This window comes from Gambusia affinis, linkage group LG07 (assembly GCF_019740435.1).
Source record: "Gambusia affinis linkage group LG07, SWU_Gaff_1.0, whole genome shotgun sequence".
Lineage (NCBI taxonomy): Eukaryota > Metazoa > Chordata > Actinopteri > Cyprinodontiformes > Poeciliidae > Gambusia > Gambusia affinis.
The window spans coordinates 15,333,253-15,346,997 of NC_057874.1; the positions used below are offsets into that span (position 1 = coordinate 15,333,253).

Below are 13,745 nucleotides of genomic sequence, written 5' to 3' on the forward strand. Positions count from 1 at the left end.
GTGCACGTGTGGCTTCCCTTCCCCCCTCCACATTAGCGATGTCAGACCTCAGACGACGTACACTATGCTAACACTGGTGGTGCATTCGGGCCCATCCCCCCTCTCTGAGTGGCCAGCATCATCATCCTCATCATCCACAGAGCTGCTTTCAGCCACTTGTTCAGTGTTTAAACCCAAAGTCACAGGAAGCATGTTATTATGACCCGTAATCCTCTTTAAGATTGAGTTTTACTCCATTTCACTTTCATCCCACTCAGTTAGTGGAAAAATTTATAAGGCATCTCATTTATTAAAATACCAGATGAGGACTAGCAATCTCACGCATCCCGTAGGTCTGTAGCGGTGCCGTTGTGGATGTATCTAATCTTTCAAGAAACACTGAAGTTTGTAACTTATCTACAAAAAGCACAAGTAGAGCAGTCATCTTGAGCTGAAGCTAAAAGCTCAGATCAATACTGTTTTGGCTGCAGTTGCATCAAGTGTTGTCTGCAATCCTTGTCATCAAATCTGAGTCGGTGTTTATTGGCAGTCGGTGCTACCTGAGACACTGCGAGCTTGTAATGGGCCTGTACCCTAGATTGAACAGCCGCTTGATGGGACGGTATTTGGTTCTGAGTGATTTAACAGTGAAGAGGATGCAGTTGGAGGTGGTACAGAGATCGGGAGAAAAGCACAGCTTGGTAAAGTTGGTAGAGCCACTTGTGATGTAATGGGTGGCGCTCCAAAACACGGGATTTACTGAAAATTCAGCTGGTTACCAGAAATGGATGATGTTGCGCTTGACCAGCCTTGATTGGGGATTAACTACTTTGTAAACCAAAAATCTAAGCATTTATTATGATGCTCACGGAGAAATTTACATAAAAGTCCAATCTGCATTCTGATGAGTGAACCTAGAACATCTAAATTATAAAGCTTACACCAACAGCATCACCATTCCCACAGATCTCTACAGTTATTAATGCTAACTTAGCTTAATGCAATAAGATGCTGCTGATAATTTGAACTATTACCTCTAATCATGTTTTCCTTGTTTTTGTACTGAGGAATAAACAGATGTCTTGTAGAAGACTAATGGAGATATGCTTTACAATAATTAACAGAAATGCATCACGTCTGTTGATTGTATGGAAAGAGAAATTGAAATGGGCTGTAATCGGCTCACAGTTCACAGCCTTTCAGAATCTGAAATTGGTCCCAAAAGCTCTGGTTGGTGCACCAGAACTAAATAATGAAGCCATCAATTAATTTCAGGCATGTCATCATGCTGTTCTCATATTTAGGTGGGGTGGGTGTGGGGATATACAACATTGCTGTGAACATGAATAAGAGAAAAAATGTCACAGTGGGAACTTGCTAATTCTGCCCCCTCGCTCCTCTCTTGGTAGATCCACAGACGGAACGTTGTTGTGTTTTATCTTCTGTTGTTCTTGAAAATAATTTACATGCCATGTTGTGACACTAAAAGGAAACCTCTATACAATCAACACATTGTGTTAAGTGGCAAAGAACTCAAGAAGTCATAACAAGTCAAAAATGAGCATTTCTTTCCCTTACATTGAACCATTGGAGCTTATAAGCATGTCAGGAATGCCGTTCTGTGGAGCAGGTGAGAACAGATCTCCGTTAGCCCCTCCCACATCACCCTTCACCCTGCCGCTGGGTAAAAATGGCAACAGCAGAGTTATGACCTTTGGAAAATAAACTAGGTTGGCAGGTGCTATTGGCCATATCTTTCCCCATTTGTTGACCGCATTTTTACAGCTGATGCACAGGATCAGCTGTGAACGAGTTGGGATCAGGGTGGGGCTGGGACTGGATGATGAGATCAGTGACTCTCTGAGGTTTATTGTTGGCAAGTTACAACAGATTTAGGGTGTGATGCTGATTCCTTGGCAGGAACGACTGAAATTGAAGAATGGAAATGTTGGCATGAGTTATATTAATTTAATTAGGACTAAATAGGAGTTGTTCTGTGGTATTTTCCTCCACAGGATTACTTTTAAACCTTGTTTTGCCTTTCTGAGGAAGCGTAGAGTGGCGTCAGACAAATAAGAATGAAAATTTGATTTAGAAAGACGACCTTATGAGCAGCCTCTGTGACCCACTTAGAAAGAGGTTGCCATAACAGCTGACCCTGCGTGTGTGTGGTCATGGATGAGTGTGTGTGTGTGTTTGTGTACTTCTGCACTAATGGAAGAAGACCCTGAGGGGAGGGATGGCTAAGGCTGATCGCCCTCCAAAACCACCTGACACACTCCTGCTGAAGGCCTTCAAGTCTCATTACCCTCAGACTGAATAAACAGAGAAATGAAAACTAACAGTAGTTTAAAGGGTAACTTACTTACCGTAATTTTGTTGCTTTTTATTAAATTCTGCAGAATGTCTGAAGGTGACGATGAACCCGACTGTGTTGCTGCTGAGTGCTTTATTAGCTTTATCAGTGCAGACGTCTCTGCATGATGTCATTCATTGATTTTTGTTTTTTTTTCTTTACTGCTCTGCCGTGGCCACTAATCTTCCAGAGTGATGCCGCTGTCGATCTAAACATCAGGATTAATGCTCAAACCTGAGAGGCTGCGATGTCTGGTGGCTGATTGCAGCTTAATGTGCAGGAGGCTAAACCACAGATGTTGATGCGATGGCAGCTCTGAGTACACAGCGTTACCTTACAGTGCACAACAGTATTTTGCTTTTCCAACAGGACAGCCCTCCGTTTCTTTCCTATTCCAAAGAGACAAAGATTTAAAACTTTTCTCTACCTTTATATACAGTCCCTTGTAACATCTTCACATCTGTTGCACTCTTTAATATTTTTTCAGGTTTCTGTGAGAAACTGCATTGCATTTTATTGGGATTTTATGTAATCAACCATGACAGAGTATTGTAGTGGAAGGAAAATTATACATAATTACAATTTTTTTTTAAAAAATCATAATCTTTAAAATGTGACATGTTTGTATTTTGATGGCGCTTAATCCAATATCATCCTACAGAACACTTGGTTGAGGTTGACGACAGCAATGTTAAACATAAAGTTACAAATGAATAGTTTGATTAAAGCATATTCATGTGTTAGAAAGTCCAAAATTTTATCTGTTTAAGAATCTCTGGAAAGACTTGAAAAGTGATGTTCCTAAACAGGTCTCGTTGGAAAGGGGGTGGATAAAAATGCCTTCCACACTTTTAAGATTTTTATTTGCAGAAAGTTCAAACCCATGTATCATTTTCCCTCCACTGCATCATTATCAACTGCATTGTGTTGGTCTTCAACATACAATCCTGCAGAAATGAATGACAAAATGTGAAAATTGGTGTGAATACTTTTCCAAGAGTAATTGGAACAAAACGGAATATTGTATTTCGCTGCTTATCCAAGAATCTGTCCCAAATAATCTACTGATTCCTCTGTCTGTCTCTCAGGTTATCCTTTTGTCAGAAGTGGCATGAGAGAGAAAGCAGATCTGATTAACCGAGTGTCTTTGTGTTTTCCCCCTGCAGGGCCGGAATCGATGATGTGGAGACAGACGTGGTGGAAATCGAGGCGAAGCTTGACAAGGTATGAACCATTGAACTGAAAAGCTTTTGCCTTCGTGTGAGGATATTTCTGTCTTTCATATCCTACACACAGAACAAACACCAAGAACAAACACCGATTAATGCCACAGAGGAAGCTTTATGTTCCGTAGCATAAAGTGCTGCCTGTAATCAAGATAAAAGATGCTTCCCAAAAGCAATGATGCAACAGGTTTTTTTTCTGTTTTTGGATCATTAGTAAATATAAAATAGGGTAGCTTTAAAATATAGTTCCCTAGAAACAACGTATTTGTTAGGGATTGTCTTTGTAGTATGACATTTTGAGTCCTGCGAAATGTCATACAACAACCACATTTTTGTTTTAAGTTGTTGATACAGACCACAAGCATGAGCAAATCAGAACAGATTTGAATTAAGAAGAAGGAAAATAAGCAAATAAAGATCTATAATTGCACTATTGTAGCGAACATTTAGACAGCATCATTTTAAATCCTTTGCTTGTCCTGCTTGGATAGTTATTGCACATCAGAATTTAGGTTCATAATCTAACATTTTAAATTAACTACCCCATAAAGAAAATAGAAGCACTTTGATGGATTGTTCCTCCAGCCGACAGGTCGGGAGCGCCCGCTGAACTCTGATCCCTGGCTAAGCTCCACTGAAAGATGAAAAAAGGTCTGATTAGAGAGATTGGTGAGGTTTTGAATCAAGGTGATTTGCTTGCTTGTTCAGCCAGCCCATGTTGCTGTGTTGCTCTGTCAGCACTGATGGGTTTTAGTGGATAATGTTACCAAGATTCAGAAAAGCTGACAAAAAATGTTTTGCAATAATCAAAAAGGTGATTAAACTGAGGACTTGCATTGGGATATGAATTGGTTTCCTTATCTTAAACAACCAAAATACTCTGAAACTGCTGCAGATTATCTTTAACAAGGCAAAATCTTTGCACTGCCAATTTAAAAGCTTACTCCTCTGCAGAGATTTTGTATTTCTCTGCCTGTTTTGGTCCTCCAAGCACATTTACTGTACATCTAATGGCCTTGCTCACAGGCTGGAGGCTTGGTACACCACACAATTAAATCAAATTCACATATATGTCAATGTGTTTACATACACTACATCCCACTGCTGGCCTGGAGGGGTCAGTATGTTCACATTCTCAGCTCTGCACACATAAATTTAAATGCAGATTTTGGACAGTGACTTTTCTACACAAGGGTGCACTCTTTACATGTCAGAAACACACACACACACACACACACACACACACACACACACATTCATTCCTACAGCTCATTTTAGCAGTAATCATTCACACAGCCGGCGTGCATGCATTACTGACGGCGGTGCCAGCCTCCTAGAAAACCACACTCGTATAGCTTCAGCCTTGGGAACTTCTGCTCTAAATGAGATAATTAAAGGTTTGCTGCACGCCCTCCATGCATCAACAGACTCTCTCGTACTCAAATGCTCTGATGCTGTTTTATGCACATCTGCATCAGTGTGCTGCTAATGACAACTTACCACTGTGGAGCTTATCATATTACCTCCTTAGTGGCGGGGTGTAGTAGTTGCTTCCTCATGTGGTGTTTAAAAGGGAAGCTACCATCCTGCCTGCTTTTTGTTATATAAAACAAGCTTTTTTAGGCATCGAAATAATGCTTTAGCAATTAATTACATCAGTGTTTGCTTTCCAACTTTATAATTTTTGTTACATTTGTATGAAACTTGTCTCCTGGCTCTGCCATTACTAAACCTACTTTGGCTTGCTCTTAAGTACAGTTACTTGCATATGTCTTCTTTTTTTTTTAATTTGAATTCTCATCCAAAATAATTTTTAATTAATGTCACATTTCATTGTTACAATAGAGAGAGAGAAAATTAGAGTGTATGAAACAACACACCGAAAGTGATGAACTCTATTTTGCTTAGAGTTTTCCCCGATTCCAGAAACAGATTTTTTCATGTATTGTTCATCTTAAAACATGCTGTGGTTGGGCGCCACATGGCTCAAGCAGGCACACCCTGTGCTGAGGCTAAAGCCCTCAAGGCAGTAGTCCCTGGTTCGATTCCCAGCCTAGGACTATTTGCTGCACCTCAACTCTTTCTCTCTTCCTTTCCATATATAGTTGAATACCTACTTAGAAAACACACAGTGGCTTTTATTCTAGTTTCATTATCTAAAAATCTGTTTGCTCCCATGATACCGACAGATCACACAGTATGTCCTAAATGCTCAACTTTCCTGAGACTCCACATAATCTGCCTGATTTCCTGCAACTATCAGCACCTTTAAGACAACCTGTATCATGGGACTGTAGGCTACCAGTTGTTAAACTTCTCACAGAACACTACAAATCCATAAGTTAAAAGTGGAAGAAGAACAGCACAGAGCCAGGACGGTCAGGAGTCTGTAGACAGGACAAACATTAATCATGGATCACAAATCTGACCTTAATGGACGAGTGGCAGGGACAAAGCCATAACATGTGCTGTTTGCATTTTTCCTCAAGCAACGTAGAAAACAGAGCAAACATGTGGAAAAAGTTGCCCGGGTCAAACGGGACCAGATTTTTTTGCTGACTTGCAAAATGTTTCGTAACACAGGGTGGTGGCAGCATCGTGCTGCCACTTACTTTTCTTTAGCATTGATAGTGAAACTGGTGATGGAGAGTCCTGTTAGAAAAATCTTTACAGGCTGCAAAAGACTAATATGAGGTTCACCTTACAACAGCCCAAAACACACGGTCAGGGCTTCACTGAAATAGCTTAGCTTGAAGTGCATTTATAGGTTTTGTCATGGCCCAGTCAAAGTTTAGACTTCATCCAGTTGAGAATCTATAGAGATTTAAAAATTGATCTGATGCTTTCCCACCGATCTGACTGAGCTGAAGCTAATTTGCAGAAAAAAATAAGCAAACATGTCACTCCCTAACTTGCAGCTGTCGTAACATGTAGTTCTGTAGTACTTTTGAATAGCACACTTTTCAGATTTGTGTTTGTAAAAAGAGAAAATCAGTCATGTGTCAGTTTCCTTCTAGTTCTTTAACTATTTTTTGGTCTGTCGCAAAACTGTGAATGTAAAGTAGCAAAATGTGAAATGCTTTTTTAAAAATATGGTAGCTGCAATATGAATTTTAAAGATTTATATAAAAGAAACTACAAAAGCCTTGTTGAAAACGACAATTAACAGTCGCGTCATTAGAGTAAAAAAATAAAAACAAAACATCTTGCCATTGCTGCTTCCTTTGATCAGTATGCTAAACCTTTAAAAAGAGCCTCGGTTAAGGTTAAGGGATGCTTTTCTTAATCAATATGCCACAAACTGCATATTGAAAATCACCAATAAGAATATAAAAATGCATATTTATTTCATCTTAATTATTGTTTAGAGATTTGTGACTTATGATGCAAGTGTTGATGCTTTGTCTTGTGGTTTTTGTCTTCTGATCATTTTATCTTTTTGATCTGTTTAATTCTTGCTTTTATTTAAATATTCTCATTATAATTTCACTAGTTTTTAACAGCTCACAAGCAAAGAGAGCAATTCTTCTTTCATATGAGCATCCTCTCATGTGATGAGTGATTCTTTCAAGCCTGGTCTGATTTACATCATCACCGTGTCTATTATTACCCTCGGAGCACATTGTTTAAAACATGTGACTGATTAAACAGGCTGCTGTACTGATGCTTTCTTTTGCTTTTATCATGTTAGCTGGTGAAGCTGTGCAGCGGGATGATCGAGGCCGGCAGGGTCTATGTCAGCGCCAATAAACTCTTTGTCAATGGCATCAGAGATCTGTCCCACCAGTGCAAGAAGGAGGAGATGATATCAGTGAGTACAAGCTGACAAAACAAAACAAAAAAAAATCTGAGAGTTTTCCCCAACGGACGAGCGGCCATCTATCTCTGGAAGTGCATTCCTGAGATTCCCCAACATTTAAAATGATTGCAAGGTTGGATAAACAGTTTTGTCCAGACTTGGACGTTTCCAGCTGTTCTGGTGATGAAAGAGGTGACCACAGACAGACACAAATGTTTACGCAAAGCCTGTTGCTTTTTTTATTAAAACTTTCAGGCTGCTTCTCATGTCAGTGTAAGTGTCCCTTAGGGAGATGAAACCCCCTAGAATCACTGTTAGCACTGACTTGTCCAAAGAGCAGATCTAAAGTCTATCGTGAAAGCAGTGAAGGAAGTATAATGACATTTGTGTGTTGGTAATGTTGCAGGAATGCCTTGAAAAGTGTGGCGAAAGCCTCCAGGAGATTGTCAACTATCAAACGGTGAGTCAATTTTACACACACGCACACGCACTCACAGAAACCCCACACTGTTGTTGCCACAGGCGAGAGGGGGAGGAGAGGTGCCCCCACATGCCCGAATCTTCCCAACATCTTTCTGTAATCCGGCTCCCCTTTAGGGCTCGACACCCATCACACACAATCAAACGCCCACTTCTTTAGATTTTGTTGGGTCTTGTGTGCATGTTTAACAGAAATCACAGTTTTACCTGCATGTGACACCAGAGTGGTTCTTCTTTTTGACTAAGTGTAATTGGAATCTGCTGAGATGAATCAGGCCTTGATATCCTGACATTTCAAAAACTCTTACAGAGTATCATGTTGGGATCTCAACAGGAACATAAACAGGGCTTTCTGCTTCCTTTTTTTAAGCTTGTAAAGACAAAATAAGCTCACAGTATGGTGGGTCTGATTGTCTTGGACTGTCAGAGACCAATCTCTTCTACAAAAATAAGGAAAATACATTTCCTTTTTGTGCAATCAGGAAATTGCTGATGACCAGAAAGCACCAAAAACTATTCATGGAAGAATTAGCCAACGTAAATCACGTAACCTTCTGCAAAGTTACTAGATTATTGCAAAGTAACTGGGAAATTACTTTAAAAAGTTCCTTTTAATTTTTTCAGTATTAGGATGTTTAAAGTTGCTTCCTGAGGACGTTGGTACTCTCTGGTTAGTCTTTGTATGACATCATTTGCTAAACAAAGCAGAGGAAAGTTATTTGCATGTATTTGAAGGTTAAAGTAATAACTCAGCTGAACAGTGGCACAGTTTTACGAGCAAGAAGGTCCTGGGTTCAAACTCCTGCTGGGAGTCTCTCTGCATAGAGTTTGCATGTTCAATCCATGCATGCGTAGGTCAGCAGCGTTGGATGGGACTAAAACGTTAAGTGAAGATTGACCTCTGGAAGTCATAATATAACCTGTAAATCTCCCCTCACAACAAATAAAGTCCATACCACAGTCTGCAGACGGACTGTGACTATTCAAAGATCAGCTGGATCGAGGGAAATATGGAAATGTAATCTTATTCTTTAGGTAATAATGGTTGTACATTCTCAGGACATCCAGGTTTTCCTGTGTCTGTCCCTGATACTCTGCCACAGTACCAGCACCAACAGCATCACTGTAATGCTTCAGCACTTTGAGTCAAATTGTCCTAAAAGTACAAGAGGTTTCTGCACCTCCGCAATTAGCTTCAGTATTTGTTTGTAGGAGTTTCATCTGTTTTGTTGCTGTTTTTTTCTTTATGAATACCTTAAGATTTTTTGTGTTTGTCATCAGCATGACAAGATGCAGATAATCAAGTTGTTTTTTTTAATTATTATTATTAGTTTACAATGAACTCCAACAATCTGACCATCAAAGTTTAGTTCACGCTCAAAACAATCTGAGGTTTTGTCCAAGACCCACAAAAAAAATTTTTTGTAGTTGATTTTTAAAACATGCAGTGATGAAGAACTAAACTGAAAATCTGATTAAAGGGTGGAATAAAAGGAATATCTATCTGTTCTGGATGTAGGAAGCTGAACATTCAGATAACTCAAGAAAGTGAACTATAATGGATGATTTATGTCTAAATTTGTTGAGCATGTTGTTGAATTTAGCAACAGTTCTTAAGTTCTCTGTTGTGAAATTGTTGTATGTTCGTGTTGCTCCTCTGGAGGTTCTTGTGATGTTGTTAGACCAGAAACCACAGAAAACAACCCCATCCTTCCCTCTTCAAACTCCAGTGTCATTCTTTGACCTCACACAAAACTATGCCCCTCTAAATCTGAATGACATTCCAGTCTAGCTGTATCACTGTAATTAATGCGTCATTTCCCTTTTTGGTTTTAGTTTTGAGTGGAATTTTGGTTTTGCATGGCACACAAGGGAATAAAGAGCAGACCAAACAGCCACTATTTGTTGCACATTGGTTAAATCAGTAGAGGGGCTTTCACAAGAACAATTTCTTACTAAGAGAATACCTTCCAGCTGTGTTCGGAGAGCAGTAAATCACATGCACAACATGAAGTACAAAATAAACTGTTGATCCCTTCTTATTTTTCAGTAATTTGTCTGTCTATTCCTGTAATCTTTATTTATATCTCTTCTTCTCTGACTTTTTAAGCCTGTTTAACCATGACTTTTTCGGATCAGACTGTAGAACTGATCAGCTCCATCAGGCTGATGAGATCTTCTGTGGGGTGTTTTTATTATTCATAAGTCCAGTTTAACCATCTTTTATTCAGTCTGCTGTTCAGGTGTGCACTGTGCTGCCTGGCTGCAGTCTTACAAACCACTTTCAGAAAACAGAGATTTTGTATAGATGCCATTAGTTTTTAATTGATCCTCTTCCCAGCTCTTGTTTTTCTCCCTCCCTTTAATGACTTTCACACATTCCTCTTCAGTAAATGTGTCCCAGTCCTCCAGTCTAACACCTCTTCTTCATTAATGGAGTCATGGTAGAACAGAGAGACAATAAATCTGTCCTTTACCTGGTTTTTACAGTTTGTCTCTTTGTACATCTTGTTCAGCAAATGTTTAGAAATACAAAGCTGGGTTTGAACAGATGAAGAGGCAGGCCATGGTGTTTAAATTTTAGATCACAGACCTTTTTCCATAGATCCATCATGCTTCCTTGTGTATTGGAGCCTTTTTTTCCCCCCAATCAGCTTCACCGAGTTTCCTTAAGACTACAAAGATGTTTGGTCTGTTTTGTTCCTTTTACATTGTGGCTATTACTGTCATCCCAATATTTGTTTTTCTACATTTCTCCTGGCTGTAAAATGTTATACGGTGATCAATATGTAGGAAGTAACTGTGGATTGGCAGAAGATAACTTTGGAGGGAAATTATGCTTTTTATATTTCCACAAAGAGCCAAAGAGACCCTATTTGGAAATACATGACCTGTCACATCCAGAATCCTATTTATGTTCCACGACCTGATTCCCTGATGTCATGCGGGGTCATTATGTGGATGGAGACTTACACATGAACTAAGCCTGTAATCTGCAATGCGTATGTCCAGGCTAAATAATGGTCCTCTCTGTAGGGTTTAATCCCAGCCCAAAAGAATTGATTGTTGTGTGTGATTATGATGCAATCACAATTTCATTCAAATCTTATTCCTAGTACGACCATCACCACCATCACCCGCTGGGTGCTTTATTGCACATGAAACAAATAGTAATGGAGGGAAAATAGTTTTTGCCAAGATGGAAAGAAAACAAAAGGAAAAGAAGAAAACGCAGTGGGAGGAGAAATGGAAATCCTAAGGTTAAAGGAAGGGAAATGTGAGGCCAAAAATCTGTTGATGCAGCAGCTGAGTCTGTGCACATGTGTCCTGCTTCTCCTTCCGCTTCATCCTCACCCCGTGGCATCTTCTACTCTCAAAGGGTTTCTAGTGCCATCTTGTGGTAACACCTAGCTACTACAAATTCATGTGCAGGGATCATCAATCTGTACATAAAGTGAGATATTTATCTGCTGCTGTAATGTGACTCGTTGTGTTTGTGTTTGTCTGCGTATAGATTTTGTTTGACCAGGCTCAGAGGTCGATCAAACAGCAGCTTCATACCTTCATTAAGGAGTGAGTATCCCAGCCGTCTCCTTGTGGAGACACTTTGTTCAAGATTGTTTGAAAATGTCTCACATTTTATCACATTAAAGCCACAAACGTTACGTTATCATATTTTTTATTTATTTTCAAACCACATCTGTATACACCTTGCCAGGAGTTTATTGTAATCTTTGTACATAATCAGTGCTGTTCTGAGCTCTGCTAAATCATAGCATTTTAAAGTGTGCAGCCCATTATTCCCAATTGATTTATGTGTAAATTCTGAAAACTATATATCGCATTTTTGTCACTTTGCACTCCTAATAAAGTGCCTCATGTTTGCAATTACATTAAAAAACATGGCAAAAAAAAGTGCTAGTTGCACAAAACAGCTGCCACAGAAACAGTTTTTTCCTCCAGGCTGTCTGTCTGGTAAACACAATGGAAACCTTACAGCAGTGTTGGCATAGTTACTTTGAAAAAGTAACTTTAATCGGACTACTGATTACTCCTTGAAAAAGTAACTTAGTTATATTACTGACTACTTGATTTGGAAAGTAACTAAGTTACATTAAAAGTAACTTTTTAGTTACTTTCGGCAGCTGCTAACAACAACGCTCAGCCTCCTATGAAAATCACATTGATCTTTGCCAATACTTAATTGTCAGCTATTTTATAATGGCAACATCAACAATGTGTCTCCACTGATAAGATTGAACTGAAGAGGAGATTGTACAAAAAATAAAAAACGTGAGTAATTTGTGTGGTCCACTGTTGTCTGGAAAACTCTAAGAAGGATTGTAAAGCCCCTCCTCCCCCCAACCTCCAGGTTCTGTGTTACGGCCCTGCATTTGGTGTCACAGCGAACAGAGCTCCTCCTGCAGCTCCACAGTTCAGATGGCTGCACAGATTTGTGACACTTATCTTAATATTAATAATTAGTATAGCGTTAAGTTGCCATTATAATCATTGCCAACTACGGACACGTTCATTCGTGGCTGTTTTCACGTTTATTGCGCTGTTCATATTGGTCTCGATGTTTGCAGTTTTCTGGAGCGCAACGCGAAACTCGACGTCATTCAGAGGTAATATATTAACTTGAGATTAACAAAGACACAGCGGGACGGATCATCCGGGAAATGATGGACAGGGAGAGACTGACTAAAACTACCTTAATGACGGACAAATTCTGGGATTTATTATGAGTCTCTGCTTATTTCCAAACCCAAATTAGTAACTTCACGTTCAAAAACGAGCCAAAAAAAGGCGCAACCCGCCGCTCATTAAATCTGCAAGCGACTTTAAAAAAAAAAAAAAAAGCCCAAAGCCGCTTATAATAATCGGACTTGGCGACAGAAACTCAAAATAGTTCCAGTTTTTCCACCAACAAAATGCGCATCTCCCTCCATTGTTTACATTTCTGTCGCATAGAGACGTCGGTCACTCGACAAGACAAGTAGAGGAAATATGATTTAATAACAAAAGAAGATAGTGACGTAGTAACGCAAAAGTGATTTTGAAAAGTAACTGTAGTCTGACTACTCGATTTGAAATAGCAACGCGTTATATTACTCGTTACTGAAAAAAGTGGTCCGACGTCAGTAACGCGTTACAAATTAACGCGTTACTGACATCACTGCCTTACAGACAGCATAGTCAGCTACTCCGCTGTGCAACAAAATAAACAGTTTCCACATCAAGCCCTTTTTTTCTTTCTTATCAATAAAATAACATTGACTACCAATTTAAACTTAATATCTGTACTCTGCATCTGTACACGCTTGTCAATCAAAGGCTAATTCCTTATTTGTGCAAACGAACTTGGTCAATAAAGCTTTTCTGTTTTTGATGCAGTGTGTATAGTTTTAAAGTTGTTTTGGGGGTTTTTGTGCTGCGTCTGCTTCAGGGATATCCGTAAGTTCAAGGACACCAAGAAGCAGTTTGACCGCGTGCGCGAGGACATGGAGCTGGCTCAAGTGAAGAACGCTCAGGCACCGAGGAACAAGGTGCACGAAGCAGAGGAGGCCACACAGGCGCTCATCCTCAGCCGCAAAGCCTTCAGGCACCTCGCCCTGGACTATGTGCTGCAGGTGAGACTGCAGGTTATGTTTTCAGTATTGTCCAGTAGGTGGCACTCACACACCACGGCTACTGAGGCTTGTGTGTCTGGCACAACAAATCAGAGCAGATCACCTGTGTTGTTCTCAGGTTAGAATCTAAATCTGCTTTTTGCTGCTGTTGTTTTTGTGCAGATTAATGTCCTTCAAGCTAAGAAGAAGTTTGAAATCCTTGATGCAGTAAGTAACTCACACTTTGAAACATTTGCAGATGATCAGTCTGTGTCCTTTCTATGATTTTGAAC

The 13,745-nt window shown here is 39.7% G+C and overlaps 1 protein-coding gene across 6 annotated transcripts in view; it reads left to right on the forward strand.

The window, feature by feature from the left end:
• Positions 1 to 13,745, forward strand: part of acap3b (ArfGAP with coiled-coil, ankyrin repeat and PH domains 3b) — a 57,001-nt gene that overhangs the window by 22,038 nt on the left and 21,218 nt on the right. For all 6 annotated transcript variants that reach the window (XM_044122051.1, XM_044122049.1, XM_044122053.1 and 3 more), the window contains exons 2-7: positions 3,502 to 3,559; positions 7,253 to 7,372; positions 7,767 to 7,820; positions 11,355 to 11,413; positions 13,290 to 13,473; positions 13,636 to 13,680. In XM_044122051.1, coding sequence (XP_043977986.1) covers positions 3,502 to 3,559; positions 7,253 to 7,372; positions 7,767 to 7,820; positions 11,355 to 11,413; positions 13,290 to 13,473; positions 13,636 to 13,680 — 520 coding nt within the window. The remainder of the gene's footprint in view (positions 1 to 3,501; positions 3,560 to 7,252; positions 7,373 to 7,766; positions 7,821 to 11,354; positions 11,414 to 13,289; positions 13,474 to 13,635; positions 13,681 to 13,745) is intronic.